Source organism: Passer domesticus, chromosome 4, assembly GCF_036417665.1.
Source record: "Passer domesticus isolate bPasDom1 chromosome 4, bPasDom1.hap1, whole genome shotgun sequence".
In the NCBI taxonomy this organism is placed as follows: Eukaryota; Metazoa; Chordata; class Aves; order Passeriformes; family Passeridae; genus Passer; species Passer domesticus.
This window is the reverse complement of record NC_087477.1, coordinates 42472035-42488897: the sequence shown is the minus strand read 5'-3', so window position 1 is coordinate 42488897 and position 16863 is coordinate 42472035. Positions and strand designations below refer to the sequence as shown.

The following is a 16863-nucleotide window of genomic DNA, read 5'->3' as shown; positions in this document are numbered from 1 at the left end:
TGGCAAAGTCATCTCAGTAGACATTCCAAGAACAGCAGAAGCAAACTCTAGTTCTAGGTCATGTAAGCATAGTAATCAATTCTACTTAACACAGCCCAAATCTACTGGGAAAACCAATTTTAGGTTTTTTAAAAGAATGACCAAGAACAAAAGCTTCAGTATAATCAGTTAAAATCATACAAGTAATATGCTAATTTTGAAGGGAGAAAGAAAATATTTAGATAAATTAACCAAACTGTTCCAATCTACTGGTTGAATATCTCTGTGTAGAAAACCAAACAAAAAGTGAAGAGATGCAAATCTCTAAAAATCTCCTCAATTTCCAGGAAAGTGATAAAGTAATACAGAGATAAAGTAATAAATCATACTGCTGGAACCAGACCAAGGGCTGTGCTTTGCTGCAGCTAAAGAGGGGTTGTCACCAATTAACTAAGATTTGAACACGTCAGGTCACTATCTACTTTTTAGTTTTTGGTAGGAAGTAAATTTTGGGAAAATGGAAAACTGATCCTACCATACAAATGTTGTAGTTACATCTTTGTGTGCTTACTGCTGGTAATGAAAAGACAACACCTGGGACTTTTGCCCTCCAGTGTGGTTAGTCTTCTCCCTCAAGCACTTATAAAACAGTTTGGAGGACACAAATGTCAAGGAATTCCTGACAGAATGTCCCAGGCAGGAAACAAGTTGACTTGTATGGAGAATAGGTGTAAAAAAAACATTCTTATTCTTCACAGATGTCAAGGGAATCCACTTTATATATGGGGTAAGCCATCATGGCCATGAAGTATTAGAGAGATTATATTAAAATATTTTTGGTTATGGTTTTCAGAAGGTACATTATCTGGTGATTTTGTGTACCTGAGTGACGCTTGAAAGTGCTGACAAGGGTCAAAATTGCCTTAGATAAATATGAAATTGCCTTTCTTCTGATTTGGTTCAGCCTTGGTAGGTTGCATTTGCAGGCTGTTCTTGTGATTAGACCATTATAATACAAATGGAAGTTCTAGCCAAGGTGAGATTTGTAAAATGTAAAGTGAAAATGGCACAGTCAGAGTAAAAGCAGGCAGTGATTGATTTTGTTTTCTAAAACAGGGGTCTCCTTTTGAAAGTTTGGAAGATGCTGAATTAAAGAATTCACCCAACTGATTTGCTGAGAAGGACAAACCTCTATTCCAGATACCTGCTCAGTCAAGACTGTCTGGAAGTGTTAGGCAAGAAGATTTGCTTTCATCTGAAGGAGAAGCTTGAAGTCAATAAGATAAATGTCAAACTAAGCTGTTAATACTGAGCTGTGTTTCCAAGGCCAAACCATGTCAGGACCAGGACTCTTGTGCCACATGCATTATGCACATCACACAAACATTTGGACTGTATCTGAGGCACTTCCATAAAGCCTTCAGCTTATTCCACTATAGCACACAATCATATTCCCATTTGGTCACCCCTGTGCACTAGGTACATGTTATACAGGTTTTAACAAGTTTCTTCCTGATTTGAGATGCTGACTTCATCTGGCAATCCTTGGTGAGATTCATGAAAGTAAGAGGTAGCACAGGATCCTTTTATGCTGTGTGAAAGGGCAGCTGCTGAGACAGTAACTTCAGGAAAACTGCTAGCTGGCCAAGAACATCTGCATTCAGCTCAATATGGTTTGTGTTAATGCACAAGCACAATAAAATAAAGGAAGTATTTTAATAAGTTGCATTTTTTACTTGGACTTTGCTTTTCCAGTTTATTTTGTTACTGAAGTCCTGAATAAAAAGACTGCTTTATATGGTATTGCTGGATCCCGCTTACTGGAGATGCTTTACTGACATGGACTGAACTATAGGTATTTTCTAGTTATGGTCTGAGATTTGACATTTGGAATTGTCATAACAATACTTCTCAGGTGCAGAAATGCCCTTGTAAGTTCACTTCAGCAAGATTCATTATTTCTACTATACCACTATGCAATGTTCTCCTATACCATTATGTTAATTTTTCAGTCCTGGTATTGACAAGCTATGATTTGTCAGCCCTAAATGTTCCCATGCAGTTCTGTAATGCACTAACGTGTACATTTGAGAAACAGAGAGCTTCATTGCATCCTCCTGTTAGAGGAATGTAATCTTAGCCATGCAGAGTGAACTAATAATATGGTCAAAGTTTCCCCAACGTCATCTGCAATCAGTGGAAAGACTTCTGCTCGTTTTCACGTGCTTGTAGTCCAAAGCCCCTGGGAATGCCTTTGTCCTTGATACTTCTTTGGCAGGTTTTGTTTGGGCTGAAAAATCAGAAGAGTGGAAATGTTTCTATGTTTGAATCCAGCTCTTTTCACGACCTTGGGATGCTTCTGCATGCATTCTTTTGGTTATTTCCCAATAATTACTATGTGCTGCTGTGTGTGCAGGATATGCATTTGCTGTAGTGGCACAAAAAATTGTAATTTTGTACTGCTAAAAAAATAGAAGCAATTTTAGCCCAGATCTTCAAAGGCCATCTTATAACAAGGCTGAAAAGCAATGTGCTCATTTACATTTATATTAGGAAACCACTGGCTTGACTTTGCTTTCAGCATCAAAAGTCTGTTGAAGCAGATGAGACACACAACTTTATAAGGCTGTTTACTTCATTTCAGATTCTTTCACAGTTTGTTATTTCTTTGACTGGCTTTCCAGATTATGTTCCACCCTAACTGCATATTTAACATTCAGATCCTACTGCTTGTGTTCTGGAGAGTATGTATCTTTAAACTGCTGCATCTGGACATAGCAAAGGTTCCAGAATCATTGATTATCTCTCTTCTTTTATTTGTGTTTCAGTATCAGACCAATGGTCAGTAACCTAAGACAGTGGTTTTTACTCTCCCTCCATGCTCTGCAGAAAAGGACTGCCATGAACCTATGCAAATAGGATAGGAAAATTTAAAATAAAGCCAAAACCAAACCTTACAACTGATTATTTTCTTCCTATGCAGTTGTAAGCAGCCACACCAACAGAGGTGGCTTTAGAAGTCTTTAAAGACTTATGGCACACACCTTGCAGACTTTTAGAGGCAGAAAAGCAAGTCCTAGCTCTCATTTCAGAAAGTTTTTTAGTTCCTGCCAAGCTGACTTTAGATAAACTGGAGCAGACCTTTGAAAGCAACTCAGTACCTCGTACACTCTATGGCAAACAGCCACAAAAGTCATTGCTGTTGCAGGAAGCAAATCTCCCACCACTTTTGCAGAACAATGGGCAGGCATTAAAAAAAAATGTTAGCAGATGGAGTGCCCTGCTAGGTTGTAGGATGGGTGGGGTTTGAAAAAGGGTCCCCTTGCCAAGATTCAAGAGCAATTCCCTTAATTCTGATGGCCTTTAGTTGGAAATACTGATTTTGCCCCCTGTACTATTAATTGCAGCTGTTTCTGGAAAGATTGCAAAAGAAAATGATAGAAGAAATAAACTGGGTTTGGGGGAGGTCTGAATTCTGCCTTCACAAGTTTTCCCAGGAAGAAGTATATCTGTCCCAGGGGCTCAACTATCTGTGCACTTCACCGTTCTGTCAGTTTCCGTGACTCCCTTTGCTCTGGTTTTGCACAGTAGTTCAGAGAGAAAAAAAGCATCAGCTCCACACTAATTGCACTTCCTCTGACACCAGCAATGCAAATTTTTTCTGACATCTTCCTGAAATCTTATCAGGTCATGCCTGAATGAAATAAAATTAATTAAATTCTTTTGGTATATCTTTCACTTCAGCTATGTCAGTGTCAAGATTCAAAGGACCCACTTTTTATTTCAAGGGCCATTTACACTTCTTCGGCAAAGAAACTGCAGTGATAAAAATGTATCTTCCATCACATAGTGTCAGTGTTAACAGGAATCAGCCATACAGAATCTTCATGAACTAATAAAATAAAATTTCACACATAACAAAACTGTTTCTGGACATAATACTAAGGTATTTTTATATTCATGTAAATAGCATTGCATAGTCTCTGAATATCATACACTATACTACAGAAGAGATCAACTTAAAAACAACTCTATTATTTTCTTCCAAAATGTCCCAGTATTGCATCAGTTAAATTGCCTTCCATTTATCTCAACAATTTGCTTATTAGCTTTCTGATTCCTTTTTTTTCAATTTAAATGAAATTATTAGTTAAAAGGTGAAAAGAATATTTTAGATCTAAGTGAAAAGATCAATTAAAATACTTGTCCCTTATGAAATACATATTTATTCAGCAAAAGAATTTAATCAGAGGAACATTTTCAGTGAGACCTAAATTCTTAAATTATGTTTAAAGCTAAACGGATTTATAAAGGATTTATGGCAGAACAGACCTGAAGAAGAGTACATTTTAAAGCACTTTCATGAATCTTTGTCTTAAATATGTGCCTGAATCCTATTTACTTCCCTTAGACTCAAGCACGTTGCTTTCTGTGTACACTAAAGCACCTCATCAGAATTCTTCCCAGAAGTCTGTTACCTAAGGAAGGTTATCAAGAACTGCCATGATGAACATCCTATCTAATGGCAGATTTATATGGAATTTGGCTTTGAGCATGGTCCTCATCCAGTCAGCAACAGTTGTCTTCTAGGGACAAACAGAAATTCCCTCCTAAATGTACTTCCCATTTAGTAGATCTGAGAAATAAATCCTTTTTATTTAAAAGTCTATTTATTTCTTAACAGGGATGGTTAGATTCATACTGACTTCAGTAATTTCTGGTTTAATAACATAAGCCTACTGAACTGTCAGGAGTCAAACACTCCCCCATTTTCTATATCATGGGGTACCCACGTAGGACTGCTAGTAACCTCTGGGTATTTCTCTCAATAGAATAGAATTGTCTGACTAATATAATATTGGAAAGATCAGTCTCCAAGATTTGTATAATTCTTGTTTCCTTGAAACACTGCAGTCTAAAGTGTTACAAATATATGTGCCTGTATATATATGTATGTGTATATATATGTATCTGATCTGTACAAGACAGATGTGTTTATTTATAATACATAGATTTTCTGGTTCCATTTTTGTGCCACAGAACTATTTCTAAGCATCTTGGATGGATGTAGTAGACCTGAAGAAGGATTCAATGGTTCAAGTTTTGTTGAAATGCTCCTTACAGGAAATCTGAATTGAAATATGGCTTTAAAACATTCTTAATTCTAGTCTCTTCTAAGGTCTTTTCTCAAGATTCTGATGCTACATGCATGAGTTTCTACCAAATTAGTAGGATAAAATGGTTTATTGAGCTTCATAATGTAGCAGTCAAGATCAGAAAATTAACAAAATAGCACCTTCATCTAATGTAATTGCTCCCTGTAAATATTAAGAGACCAAAATCTGGTTTAGTGGTGAATGATTTGAAGAGACATTTATGGTTTGATATGCCAAACCGCAGGAGCTGAAGAGGTCAGAATAATAATACCTGATACAAATGGGAGTAGTGGTAGTATGTGTATAGGCAGTGCAGTTCTCCAGCCTGCTGTTGGGATCAACAGAGGAATTTCTGGGCAGATGGATCTGCTAGTTAGAGTGGCGGAATCCTAAACTCAGAACTCCTAACTGACTCTATTCTGCCAGTTCCACAGGCAAAGCCTTTAGAATTGTCCACTCATATTTCATCAGCCACAACAGAAAAGTTTGTACTGTAGTAGTATTAATCTTTGTAAATGTGTTCAGATGTTTAAAAGCATCTCTTTTTCACCTGAAAATTCCCCTGGCAACTACAGAGCGAGCATGTGATGGGCATTTCCGTAGCACCTCACACCCACATTGCATCCTCAAATAAGGATCAGAGCTTTAAGCTGCTGTGCTTCCATTCCATACAGTCTGACTGGAATTCCATTTCTAAGCAAACATTCCAAAGCATATTTTATTACACTTCCGTTAAAACATTTCAAATTTAAATGACAACAAAAAGAAAACATTTATTGCTGTAATACATAATAACAAGTGGATATTATTAATTTTAAGTACTTTAAAAACCCTAAGAACTAAAATAGTTTGATGATTACAGAGATGTTAGTATGTGATTATACAGTGTTTTAATCTATATTCATTTTATACACAAAATAAAGTTCATGAAACAGTAAGCAGCAACTCTGCTATGCATGTGTATTAGCTACAATTAGCAGCCTGATCCAGAAAATGCTGAGCACCCTCATACTTTGACCAGTCAGTGTGAGAAGATGGTCAGCAGCCTTCTAGGATGGGGCCCAAATGATGCACTGGAAGGAGTATGTGATGGCAATGACAATATTTTAATGGGCATTTTCTTATGGAATCTCTAAGAAAATACATTTTCATAGTCATTGATAAGCACCAGCTCACAACACTGCATGTGGCTGCATCACTTGCACGTTACATTTCCTGACAAACTGCATATACAATACATCTAGAATTCTCAGTATAGAGAGAACTGTAGCACTTACAAATTACCACAGGGAAAATACAGTTTATAGTAGCATTTCCAACAGTGACGTTGCAACATTACTTTAGCGATTATGTTCCTTATGCAAAGGAGAAATAAAAAGTAGTCAGTGACATACTTCCTGAAATTTTAATACTGGCTTTCAGGTGTTAACAATCTAAAGTGCTTTCATGTTTCATACAGTTTTAAAAATTTTCAATTTATACCAAAAAAAAATCCAAATATTTATAAATTTATTCTGTACATTTGTGAATGTACAACTTAGTCTATTCCTGTTTCCTCACCGAAAAAATTGGCATTGCCATCTCCCAAATCTCTCTTTTGAAACCAAGTCTGTGAGTTTGTTCCTTGAATATAAGCATCCAGAAAATAGCAAATTCCAGGGATATCACTTGGAAAATTTGGTGGGAGCTCCTCTCTTGAGCGTGGTGTGAACACAAAACCTGGGTATTCCTTTAACAACCTAAAACAAAAATTAAACATATCAATTAAAAATCAATCAGTCACTAAGAACTGCAGATATTCAATAATTCTTCATGTGTGGCAGGGAGAATCCAACTTAATTTTTATAGTTATTTACTGGAAATATAAAAAATAATGTTTACATGGTAACCTTGACAACCTATTAACTTGTGCATCAATGCAATAACAGTATCTCTTCTTTTTTTTTATCTTGTCAATGTTTTGCATGTAGGTGCTATGTTTGTTGTAAATATTTTCAAAAAGTATTTAATGCTGAAAGGTAGCTCACATCCATCCACACATCAAATGCATCATAATTAGTATTTCAAAGAAGGGAATACTGTGAACATTATTAATTAAACTATTCAGACCCTCTTATCAATTCTAATATTATCTGCTTTTTCACAGGTTGAAACTGAGACTACTAATCTGTAGGGATAAATGTTGATAACTCTTGCCAAAGCTTTCAAACAATTACTGCAATACACAGGAGTTGTGCAATATGGCAAAACATTATCAATGTGTGTTTAGAATTGGTGAATGAATCAAAATTTAAAAAAAAAACACCAAAGAAAAAGGAGGTTAACACCTCATACACTCAGAAAAAAACCACAAAAACAACTCCACAACTATAGTTTACCTATTAATCAAATTGCCTATTTTCTAGGGGTGTGATTCAAAATGATTTTCCGTATGAGTGTAATGGAAAAACAATCACTGTTGGCCAGCACTGCTTATGTTGACATACATAAGCACTGGTGATGCAATGCTCTCTCTGTGTTTTAAGAGTGCATGATCAAAAGGGTTACTTTCTCTGTGCTCTAATACCTGTGTTACTTTTTCTAAATCACCTACCCAAGATCATCTAAAGCTTGGCACCATCTATGTCACATAACACATGCTGCAGGGGATGTCAGGAAACATCCTGTGCCAAATGCTCTGTCTGATGCTGGATGCAGAACCTTGCCACAAGGCATTATCAGATATGTGGCAGTGGGTACAAACTGAGTAGGAACAACAGACTACAGTCCAGGCTACAGTGAGGGTAGCAGAACTCCCTTAAAAAGTAATAATAATTTATAATTTTCCTTATTTTACCCAGCCAAAAAAAAAAAAACCCAAAAAACAGGAAGATAAAAGACTACTTCAGTAACTACCACAGGTGGACATTTTACAGACTGCACTGTACCTGTAAGTTGTTGGGCTGACATTTATTTTTCTAGGTATACTGCAAGATTCAAACTTATTGGCAAGGGTCACATTATTTCCAAAAAGGCAATAACGAGGCATTTTAACCCCAACAACTCCAGCAAAGACGGATCCAGAATGAAGGCCAATACGCATCTTTAAACAAAAGAAAGAAAACAGCACTATTAGGTAAAATAGAATTGGTGAAGTCAATTTTATAAATTATTCTATATTTTAAAAAAAAAGAAAGAAAGAATGAGCTACTAAAATAAACAGGGTTAGCAGAGTCTCCTTGAAATAGCTGTATTCTGGTCATTTCTACTCATGGAGAGGGAACTAGCGGATGTTTATCTTGTGCTGCATTTTTAGTCAATAATCCCATCATATCAAAATATGACTTTGAACTACTGTAAACATAGCTTATACTCAGATTTTCAACTCTTACTTAGCTGCTGCTGCTTTCCATGGTTCTTTTTGGTGGGGTGTTTTTTTGAGCTGTGTTCTTTTTCTCATGAGCATTATACATATGTAGAGGTGTTTTCTTCAGAACAGCATTTTGACTAAATAATGGCATGGTGTCAGAAAGCTTGTATGTCTACTCTGCATACTACTCTTTACATATCAAGAGAGTATCATACCATTATGAAGAAGCTGCAGTTTCTAACTTTGAGTGTGAAAGCATAAAAACTTGCAACAAAACCAAAATCCAGAAACATGTTAATCAAAATGCAAGTCTGATTCAAAGTATGCCATTTGCAGTCACACCTTTTTTTCTTGGCAATTGATATGTAAAATGACAGTAGATTGTGTGACAAATTTATTGCTTTCCACAATAGCCAATGTTTTCATGAAGCATTTAATTAAAATATATGCATGCTTTCATTAAAAACAGTTTCCTTGTAAGAAGCTTCTGTTAGGTACTTACACAATATTACATTTTATCCTTATTTTAAAATAGTTTTAAAAATGCAGTAGTAGTAGTAGTATTTGCATGTAAATTATACACCTGTTATAATATTGCCAGGATGTTTCCAGATTTTTTAAGTGTAACTTAATTTGATACTGCAAAATACTAAAAACAACATTTATTTATAATACAATACTGTTGTTCTGTGTGATAAATGTGGAGCATATAATCCTCTTAATAGCCATTTTCTTTTTCTTGGAATACAAGTATTCCTCAATCTAAAATTAAAAAACCCAAAACCATTAAGCTTTCTGGAGGAACAAATTAACAGATAAATGTTAAAAATTAGCAAATGAAAGACATAATGAACTGAGACACCTCTATTAAAAATAATGGGATATCATTCCAGTCCATTTGAACTACACTGAAGGTCTACATTATTTTTCATGCACACAAGCATTTCTTTTTCTTTCTCAGTAAGAGATTATCCTATACGAAAATTTCAGTACATGTGTAAGTTCTCACTGAAAGAAAGCCATAAATATAATTACCACTGAATGTAACAGTTGCTTTGACAGCATTAACACCATTGTCTTATGGTGGTTCAGTATCTGACTGTGAAACAAGAACAGCAATGAAATCCTCTAAAGATGTGGATTACTACAATCAGAACGTCTTTGGGCATTCATATTCATAGCTCCTGCGTCAAAGGACTTGGAAGTCTAATTTGGAAAGAGGATTAGTCATTTCCTTAGAAAAGAGAATATTCCATGCCACTGACAGTTTTATTGCTACTGAGACAAAAACTGCCGCACGTCAGATTGCATCTATGGACTTCACTGCATTTGTCTTTTGGGTTGATTTTCAGATCTCTATTTCATCTTTTCCACTCCACGAAACTCTCACCATCAGATCTAAATAGGTCAGCTTCTCCAGCCACAGTCACTTGATTCCCCAAATTCTCTATGTTAATGCAATGATGTGAAATTTCCTTGAGACAAAATCCCAGAAAGCAACTAAACAAACAAAAAAGCTCAGTTTGACCAAATAAAATACAATAAAATATTTGACCTTGATAGGCTCTCCATGGGGAGACACCACCTCATCTGACAGTTCCATCATCTTCAGGGCCATCAGTGCTATTTGAACAGCATGTGTTTCGCTTTCTTTGTGTAAGCCTCCAGCAACACAGTAGGCATCTCCAATAGTCTCAACCTAAAACAAGCATATTTGTTCCTTACTCTTAGACTTTGACAAATACAAAAAACTGCCTAACTTCAGTGAGAATTGTAGCTACATTCAATTCTTGACTAAGTTTTAGTTTTCCTGAAAAATTAAGTACCAGATAAATCCTGCAGTATCATACAAAAGGAAAAATTGCACAACTTTTATTTATTGCTGGGCATAATTCTAAAATAGTTTTCCTTTTTCATTTACAGTCAGGCATCCCCAGCTACATTAAACACCTGTTTACTCCAGAGTCACAGCAGTGTCATTGAAATTAATTTTTTAAATTAACTGTTAAGTTTTGATGGGTTTCTTTCTTGGCTGAATGAACAGCTGTTTGTGTTCACTTTTTTGTTTGTTTGTTTTGTGATTTATTTTGTCTTTCATTTAAAAAAAGGTTTCTGGCAAAAAAAAAAATTGGTCCTCTATTATCTTCTGTCCCACTTAGTCTTAATTTCCTTTTCTGCCCCAGAATCCCAAAGAAAAGCAATGAATTGTGTACCTTGTAGACATCTAGTTCTCCACATTGGTAATCAAAGCGAGTATAAAGCTCATTAAGCATGGTGATAACCTGCATAGGTGAGCATTGGGAACAGATGGCAGTGAATCCAACAATGTCAGAAAAAAGCATTGTGACATTATTAAATTTCTTGGCTTGCACAACTTGTCCCTGCCACAGCTGCTGAGCAACCTCTCCAGGAAAAATTGAAAACAGAAGATCTACAGTCTTCTTCTTCTCTTCTTCAAGTGCTTGATGGGCCTGCTCAAGGGTTGCTTTTAGCTTTCCTAACCTCTTCTTCAGTCCATCCTGGGCTCTGGCCTGCTCTCCTATCAGAACAACATCTCTTAAAGCATTGTGAATGGGAATATCAGAGAGGTACAATCCACGTCCTGTAAAATCTTCTAGTCTGTCCACACAGGGAGATCCCAAGAAGAGAATGGCACTGGATTCAAAAATATAGATCATTTGGCCTTTAAGATCCATTACCTGAAACAGTTTAAGAAACAAGAATTCATGCAAAACATGCATGGCAATAGCCTAGAAGCAAGAAATTTTAGAGAAAATACATTTTGCTAAAATGTAAGAAAACCAAGACTGGTCCATAGCCCTTACAATTTCATTTAGTTGCTTAGAGAAAACATGGGGTGCTGAAACACAGAGCCATCAAGAAAGTTCATTTTTATTCTGGTACAAGAGGACTCCAACTTAAGGATAAACACCTAATTATGTCTGAGTATCAGTTTATCTTAGGAAGAAAAGAAAAGCAAAAAGAATAATTTTGTGTATTATCAGCAGTTGATAAAATGTGTTACTACAGTAGCCTCTGAATTTCTATTAATAACTAGTTCATGCACCACTTTCTCCATAAGATAAAGTGAGAAAATGTGCTTCAGTTTTATCATGGGATTAATTTTATCAGTTTCAGTGATTTTATCACTGAAATTTAAAATTAAAGGCAGAAATGGCAGGAATATCCAATTTTTATAGTCTATAAAAGAAAAATATTTTCTGTGAAGTGTTTTTACATCCCTTTTGTAGTCAGTTGTGTAATGTGAAAGATGCTGCAGAGCTTAGCTTAACATGGCTCTGAAAGACCACTTTTTAAATAAAATCTGTTCCTTACTAATAGAAATTTGCCTATGCAAGTAAATGCAAAATCAAATCTGACTCTACTACCCTTGTAACCATTGTAGTGCAGAAACAGATCTGAGATGAAGTAGCTACAGCTTTTAATAGTAGCTACATTAGTAACTGGGTAAAACTTCTTAACTGTTCTTCATTGAAGTTTTGGTCTGTTGAGTCTGAGATGGTGATTCATCCTGGAGTGCCTCAGGTGAATATAAACTGGAATGTATATAAACTGGGACCAGGAATGAATAAAAACAGCCATTGCATCCTCAATGTTTTTTGCTGTCCCAGGTCATTTCAGCAAAGATAGTTGTAATCCCATCAGATGAAACTAAGTGGAACCTCTGGTGATTGTTAAGTGGAACCTCTGGTGATTGTATCTGATGAAAACATCAGAGTATCAAAGATACCAAAACACCAAAGGCTGAATGAGCACACACCTGTTTATTTTCCCCAAACCTAGAGCTATTCCCAGATAACTCAGAGCCACTTTGTTAAAGCTTTTCCTACCACTGTCTTTGTGCTGAAGATGCCCTTACTCTCAGCAGCACGGCATATCACTGGCTTTATGTCAGTATTTCAAATTATTGAAATAAATCAAATTTGCAATCAGATTTTACTTCTGTGTAAGTCCTAAAGCAGTTTTGACTGAACATTGGCTTCAGAATCTGAATTACATTTGACTACCCTAATTAAATCATTATTATACAGTTGTATCAGATGTAGAAAATGCAAGATGCACCATGTTTTGTGGCTATTTTAAGTCCATCTGACGAAAACAAATTCTTTGTAGAAGTAATGGTGATAAAAATTCTCTTACCATGGATGGCTTCATATCAGTATTATCCCATCTTCTAACTCGTACAGTAAACTGCATATTTAGCATGGTCATTATTGCACTAAAAGTGCAGCTTACTTTGGGGGTAAGAATTTCGAAATACTCTTCAAAATTTGGCTTAGCTTGAAATTCTCTCCTGGTCAAAAGTCTTCTTATCCCATTTCCAATTTGAAGAACTGACATATCCTTGTCAAACATAAAATGAAATGGGAAAGTCTTACAGAACACAGAGGCAGGAATCACAAGTGAAGACTGTGGTTTACATGGAGATAAGGAAGGTTTTGCACTTTTGACTTGTATAGAATACAGCAAATAAGGCTGATTAGCAAACTCAGTGCAGTCATTATGGAAACAAGGAGGCATGAGCATCACTTCCACCTCAGTTTCATACAAAATATGAGCTGCTGCTTTAATGATACCAGGTAGAATAAGACTTGTGATTTTCTTAGGAAAGAAATAATAAACATTTAAGAAGTCCTGATCTTTCTCCAGGCATAATATGGAGGCATCTTCAAGTCTGTCCTTTTTTCCTGCTTCTTGGCTGTGGCTACTCTGCTTCAGCAGAGTAGTGAAACTATTCAAGAAGTCCTTAAGGGTGCCTCCAATAACCCCTAATATGTGTTCATCCTCTTCATAGCATATTTTGAATAGCTCTTCACCAAGAGATTCCCGTAGAGACTCCACGGGAACACCTGCACAGAACCACATTTTAGTCAGAACTGCACCCATCATCCTGAATCACAGGCTAACCTCCACATTTTTTTCTAAAACAAACAATCAATATCCTGCCCTGATACAGCATTGACACCTGAAGGGATTCTCATTTGGGAGTCCTGGAAACAAAGCTTGGAAATGGGGGGACAATTGGCTGTGGTTTAGAAAGATCCAAGATTCAGCGTTCTTTGTAGAGAAGTAGACAAAATGGATGCAAGTTTTGGCACAAGATTTAACTCAACTCCCTTAGTTCGATCTAAAGGAGTAAAATAAGAAGTTTAAAAACTAACATACAAATACAATGGGATCTGCAGATATAAGTACTATGTGTGATCCAGTACATTATATGACCCTGGGAATATTCTGGAGCACTGAGGCCAGTTGGCACTGAATGGCTCACATCATTGCTAGTAAATTCGTTTTACCCAGATAGCTGCATGCAAACTGACTGTTGGAAATGTTCCATTTCTCCAACTGTTACTGGGAATCCTTTGAAAAAGTATTGTCTCTCAGAGACCAACTGTGTGCCTGGACCAGTTTAACAGTTTAAGTGTACAGAAGACCATATTTTTGCTTCAGGAAATGTTAGTTTACTATTACAGATGTTGCCAGAATTACATATTACAAATTACAGAGTTCTCTTCTGACACATAGTCCTCAGAATATGAAGTAACATATTAGTAACAAGACTAATTTATAAAAAAATGTTATTATATATACATATAGAATAGATACTTTATTTATTTATATATATTATTAAACAAGCTTAAATTACCTGCTGCATTAGCATGATCACTGATTATTTTTTCAAAATCTTCTCTATCACCAGTTTTTCTGCAAAGATCATAAAAATATAATAAAACCCCTAAATTATCAAGATAAATGTGGCAAAGACAGAAAGTACAGAAGTTACCTTGTCTTTAAAGTGTATAGACCCAGTTCTGCTGATCAAATAGGAAGATCTTAATTAATTCTAAAGAGGATCTTGGTAGGATCTTAGATTATCCCATGCATTTCTGGTAGATTAAAAGTTTTGGTGGTCTGAGCTCAAATTATGGATTTCAGTCAAATGCTATTGCCTATCATTGTAACAGTCGTGGGTTTTTGTTTGGTTTGTGTTTTTTTCTTGAAGCCAAAACTACATTTCCTAACATATTGTAAAATATAATTGGAATTTACATTCAAGCATTTTTTGGAATTACAGTACATTTAATTCAAAAGAGGTCAGAACGTATTTCTGCTTTGAGAGGAAAAACAAAAAACAACTATTAACTACAAAATTACTTGTTCATTGGTAGTAATGTAGATATTTGACACAAAACTGCAGCCCTCTGAGTTCTCTGAGGACAATAAATGTCAAACTGAATGTTTGACTCCAAGTTATGAGAAAGACATATAGTTTAGATTAATCTTCATATAAGCAATAAAATCCTGATACATGCCTTCTGAATTACTTCACTTGGAATATCATAGGTATATTTATAGGCAAAAGCAACACAGACATTTAGATTTGTTTTACATTGGCATTATTGCCTCCTTCAGAATATCACAGTAATTTTTTCTTTTCAACTGATACTCCAGGGAAGCAACACATAATTAAAGAATGGGAAAACATTCATAGCAATAAGCCAGTCAGCAATTGCAAAGCACATCTGACCCGCTATCTTTGGTTCAGTCAATGCATGTAAAGTGCTTTGAAAATGTCAAGTATAATTTAAAAGATACACAGCAATTATCTATTCTTATCATGGTGAGCAACAGTGTAGCTTCCAATTTGATTATTTTTCTTCAGAAAGCAGATTTAAACTGATGGGATTATTTTTTCAGATGCATTCAATAAACTGAATCCTCAGTGTATCATGAGATGCGAAGAAATTCTAACTCCCTACAAGGCTCAATGATTAATATTGGCTTAGTACTAAGAAGTGCTGAAAATTGAGATGAGTTCCTCAGAAACAGAAACCAGAAGCCAAATGAGCTCAGGAAAACATCCAAGCCAGTATCTGTAGTGTATGAGCATTCACTGTATCAGAAACCAAATTCTTTTGTATACCACTGATTGTATTTCAGACTCTTTCCCCGAGATCTTAGAAACACTGGGCTAGATCCATACACAACCATATCTATTGTTTCATCTATGCCAAGCAGTCTCTAAGCTCCTCCACAGTCCTTGCTTGCTTTGATTCTCCATACAATTCACCCATTAAGTCAGCTTTGTGAGTGATGTAAATATTTGTGAATATTTTCAAATAAACTAAATCATTACTAGCTTACATTACATGAAATGTTACACACCAATTTGACAAGATAATTGAATATAAATTCCAGAAGTCTTGATTCTTGGTCACCACCCCATTTCTGTATGAAAAACATTATTGCAGTGAAGTTAGTTACAAACCTATTAGTTACAAACACTTACATACCTGGTTTCTTTTATTCTGTGTTTTGCAAGTGTTCTCTGCAGTGCAAGATTTAGCCTTTCAAACTGGGGAAAAAAATAAGTATGTCATATGTATCTATCTCATTGATGAAAATTTAATCATGAGGTAACATTTCTATACACAGAATTTCTTTGCCATCCTAGGGATTAACAACTTTTTTTCAAGACAATGTTGTTGTTAGAAATAGCATGTCACTTCTGTGGTTATGGGGTTTACTTTATGTTCATCTCTTCAGCTCCAGTACCATTGAAATTAATACTCTAGTCCATGTGCACCAGTGGTAGTGTATTTTAAAAACAGTGATGTTCTTCAGCTCCAAGTTTTCAGATGGCAATAAAGACAGTGCTGCTAAGAAATAAGCATAACTAACACAGCTCTCTATCATTACAAATCCCACCCCCCAAAAAACCACAAAGTACCATGAATACAAAATTATTTTAAAGGAAATAATTTCACTGCATATGCCAGATGAAAATCTAGTAATTGTAGACTAGATTTTAAGAAAGGATTTAAGAAAGGATTCAAGAAAGGATTCTCTAATAAAAGAAACTTTAGAGCATAACGAATATTTGCCTTAAAATACTTCAATCCATGATTACATATCCCTTCTGTAGTTCCTAATTGGAACAGATGGAACATTTTCCAAATATGTGTATTTCAAATTGTGAGGGCCAGTAAAGCTGTCATATGTATGTAGTCTCTGATATTCAAAGCCCAAACTTCCCACACAGACAGGGTCATAGAATAGTACTACACTGCCATGACAGAATTCAGCTGTGAGGCTTCCTGTGGCCTGGCATTTCTTTGTTCCTCATTCCCTGAAGAAAGCAGGGAATGAGGCAGCTTTTACTGCATCTTTTACTTTTTGTATTTCCAGAAGGATAGTCTGTACAACCAAAGAAAATATTACATCAAAGAAAGGCATATTCTGGAAATGTTTTCCAAGAAAAAAATCTAAAGTGAATTAGATACATATATACCATATATCATGTATATGAACACAACATAAATTACATCTGTGTAGAAATGGATACAGTAAGTGGAT

General features: G+C 35.6%; 1 protein-coding gene across 2 annotated transcripts in view; it reads right to left on the bottom strand.

The window, feature by feature from the left end:
• Positions 1-5820: 5820 nt before the first annotated feature.
• Positions 5821-16863, bottom strand: part of GUCY1A1 (guanylate cyclase 1 soluble subunit alpha 1) — a 35488-nt gene continuing 24445 nt past the window's right edge. For both annotated transcript variants that reach the window (XM_064417461.1, XM_064417462.1), the window contains exons 3-9: positions 15801-15862; positions 14153-14211; positions 12646-13355; positions 10698-11183; positions 10040-10183; positions 8063-8217; positions 5821-6874 (exon numbers count right to left, since the gene is read on the bottom strand). In XM_064417461.1, the coding sequence (XP_064273531.1) occupies positions 6673-6874; positions 8063-8217; positions 10040-10183; positions 10698-11183; positions 12646-13355; positions 14153-14211; positions 15801-15862 (1818 nt within the window). In that variant the 3' untranslated portion in view covers positions 5821-6672. The remainder of the gene's footprint in view (positions 6875-8062; positions 8218-10039; positions 10184-10697; positions 11184-12645; positions 13356-14152; positions 14212-15800; positions 15863-16863) is intronic.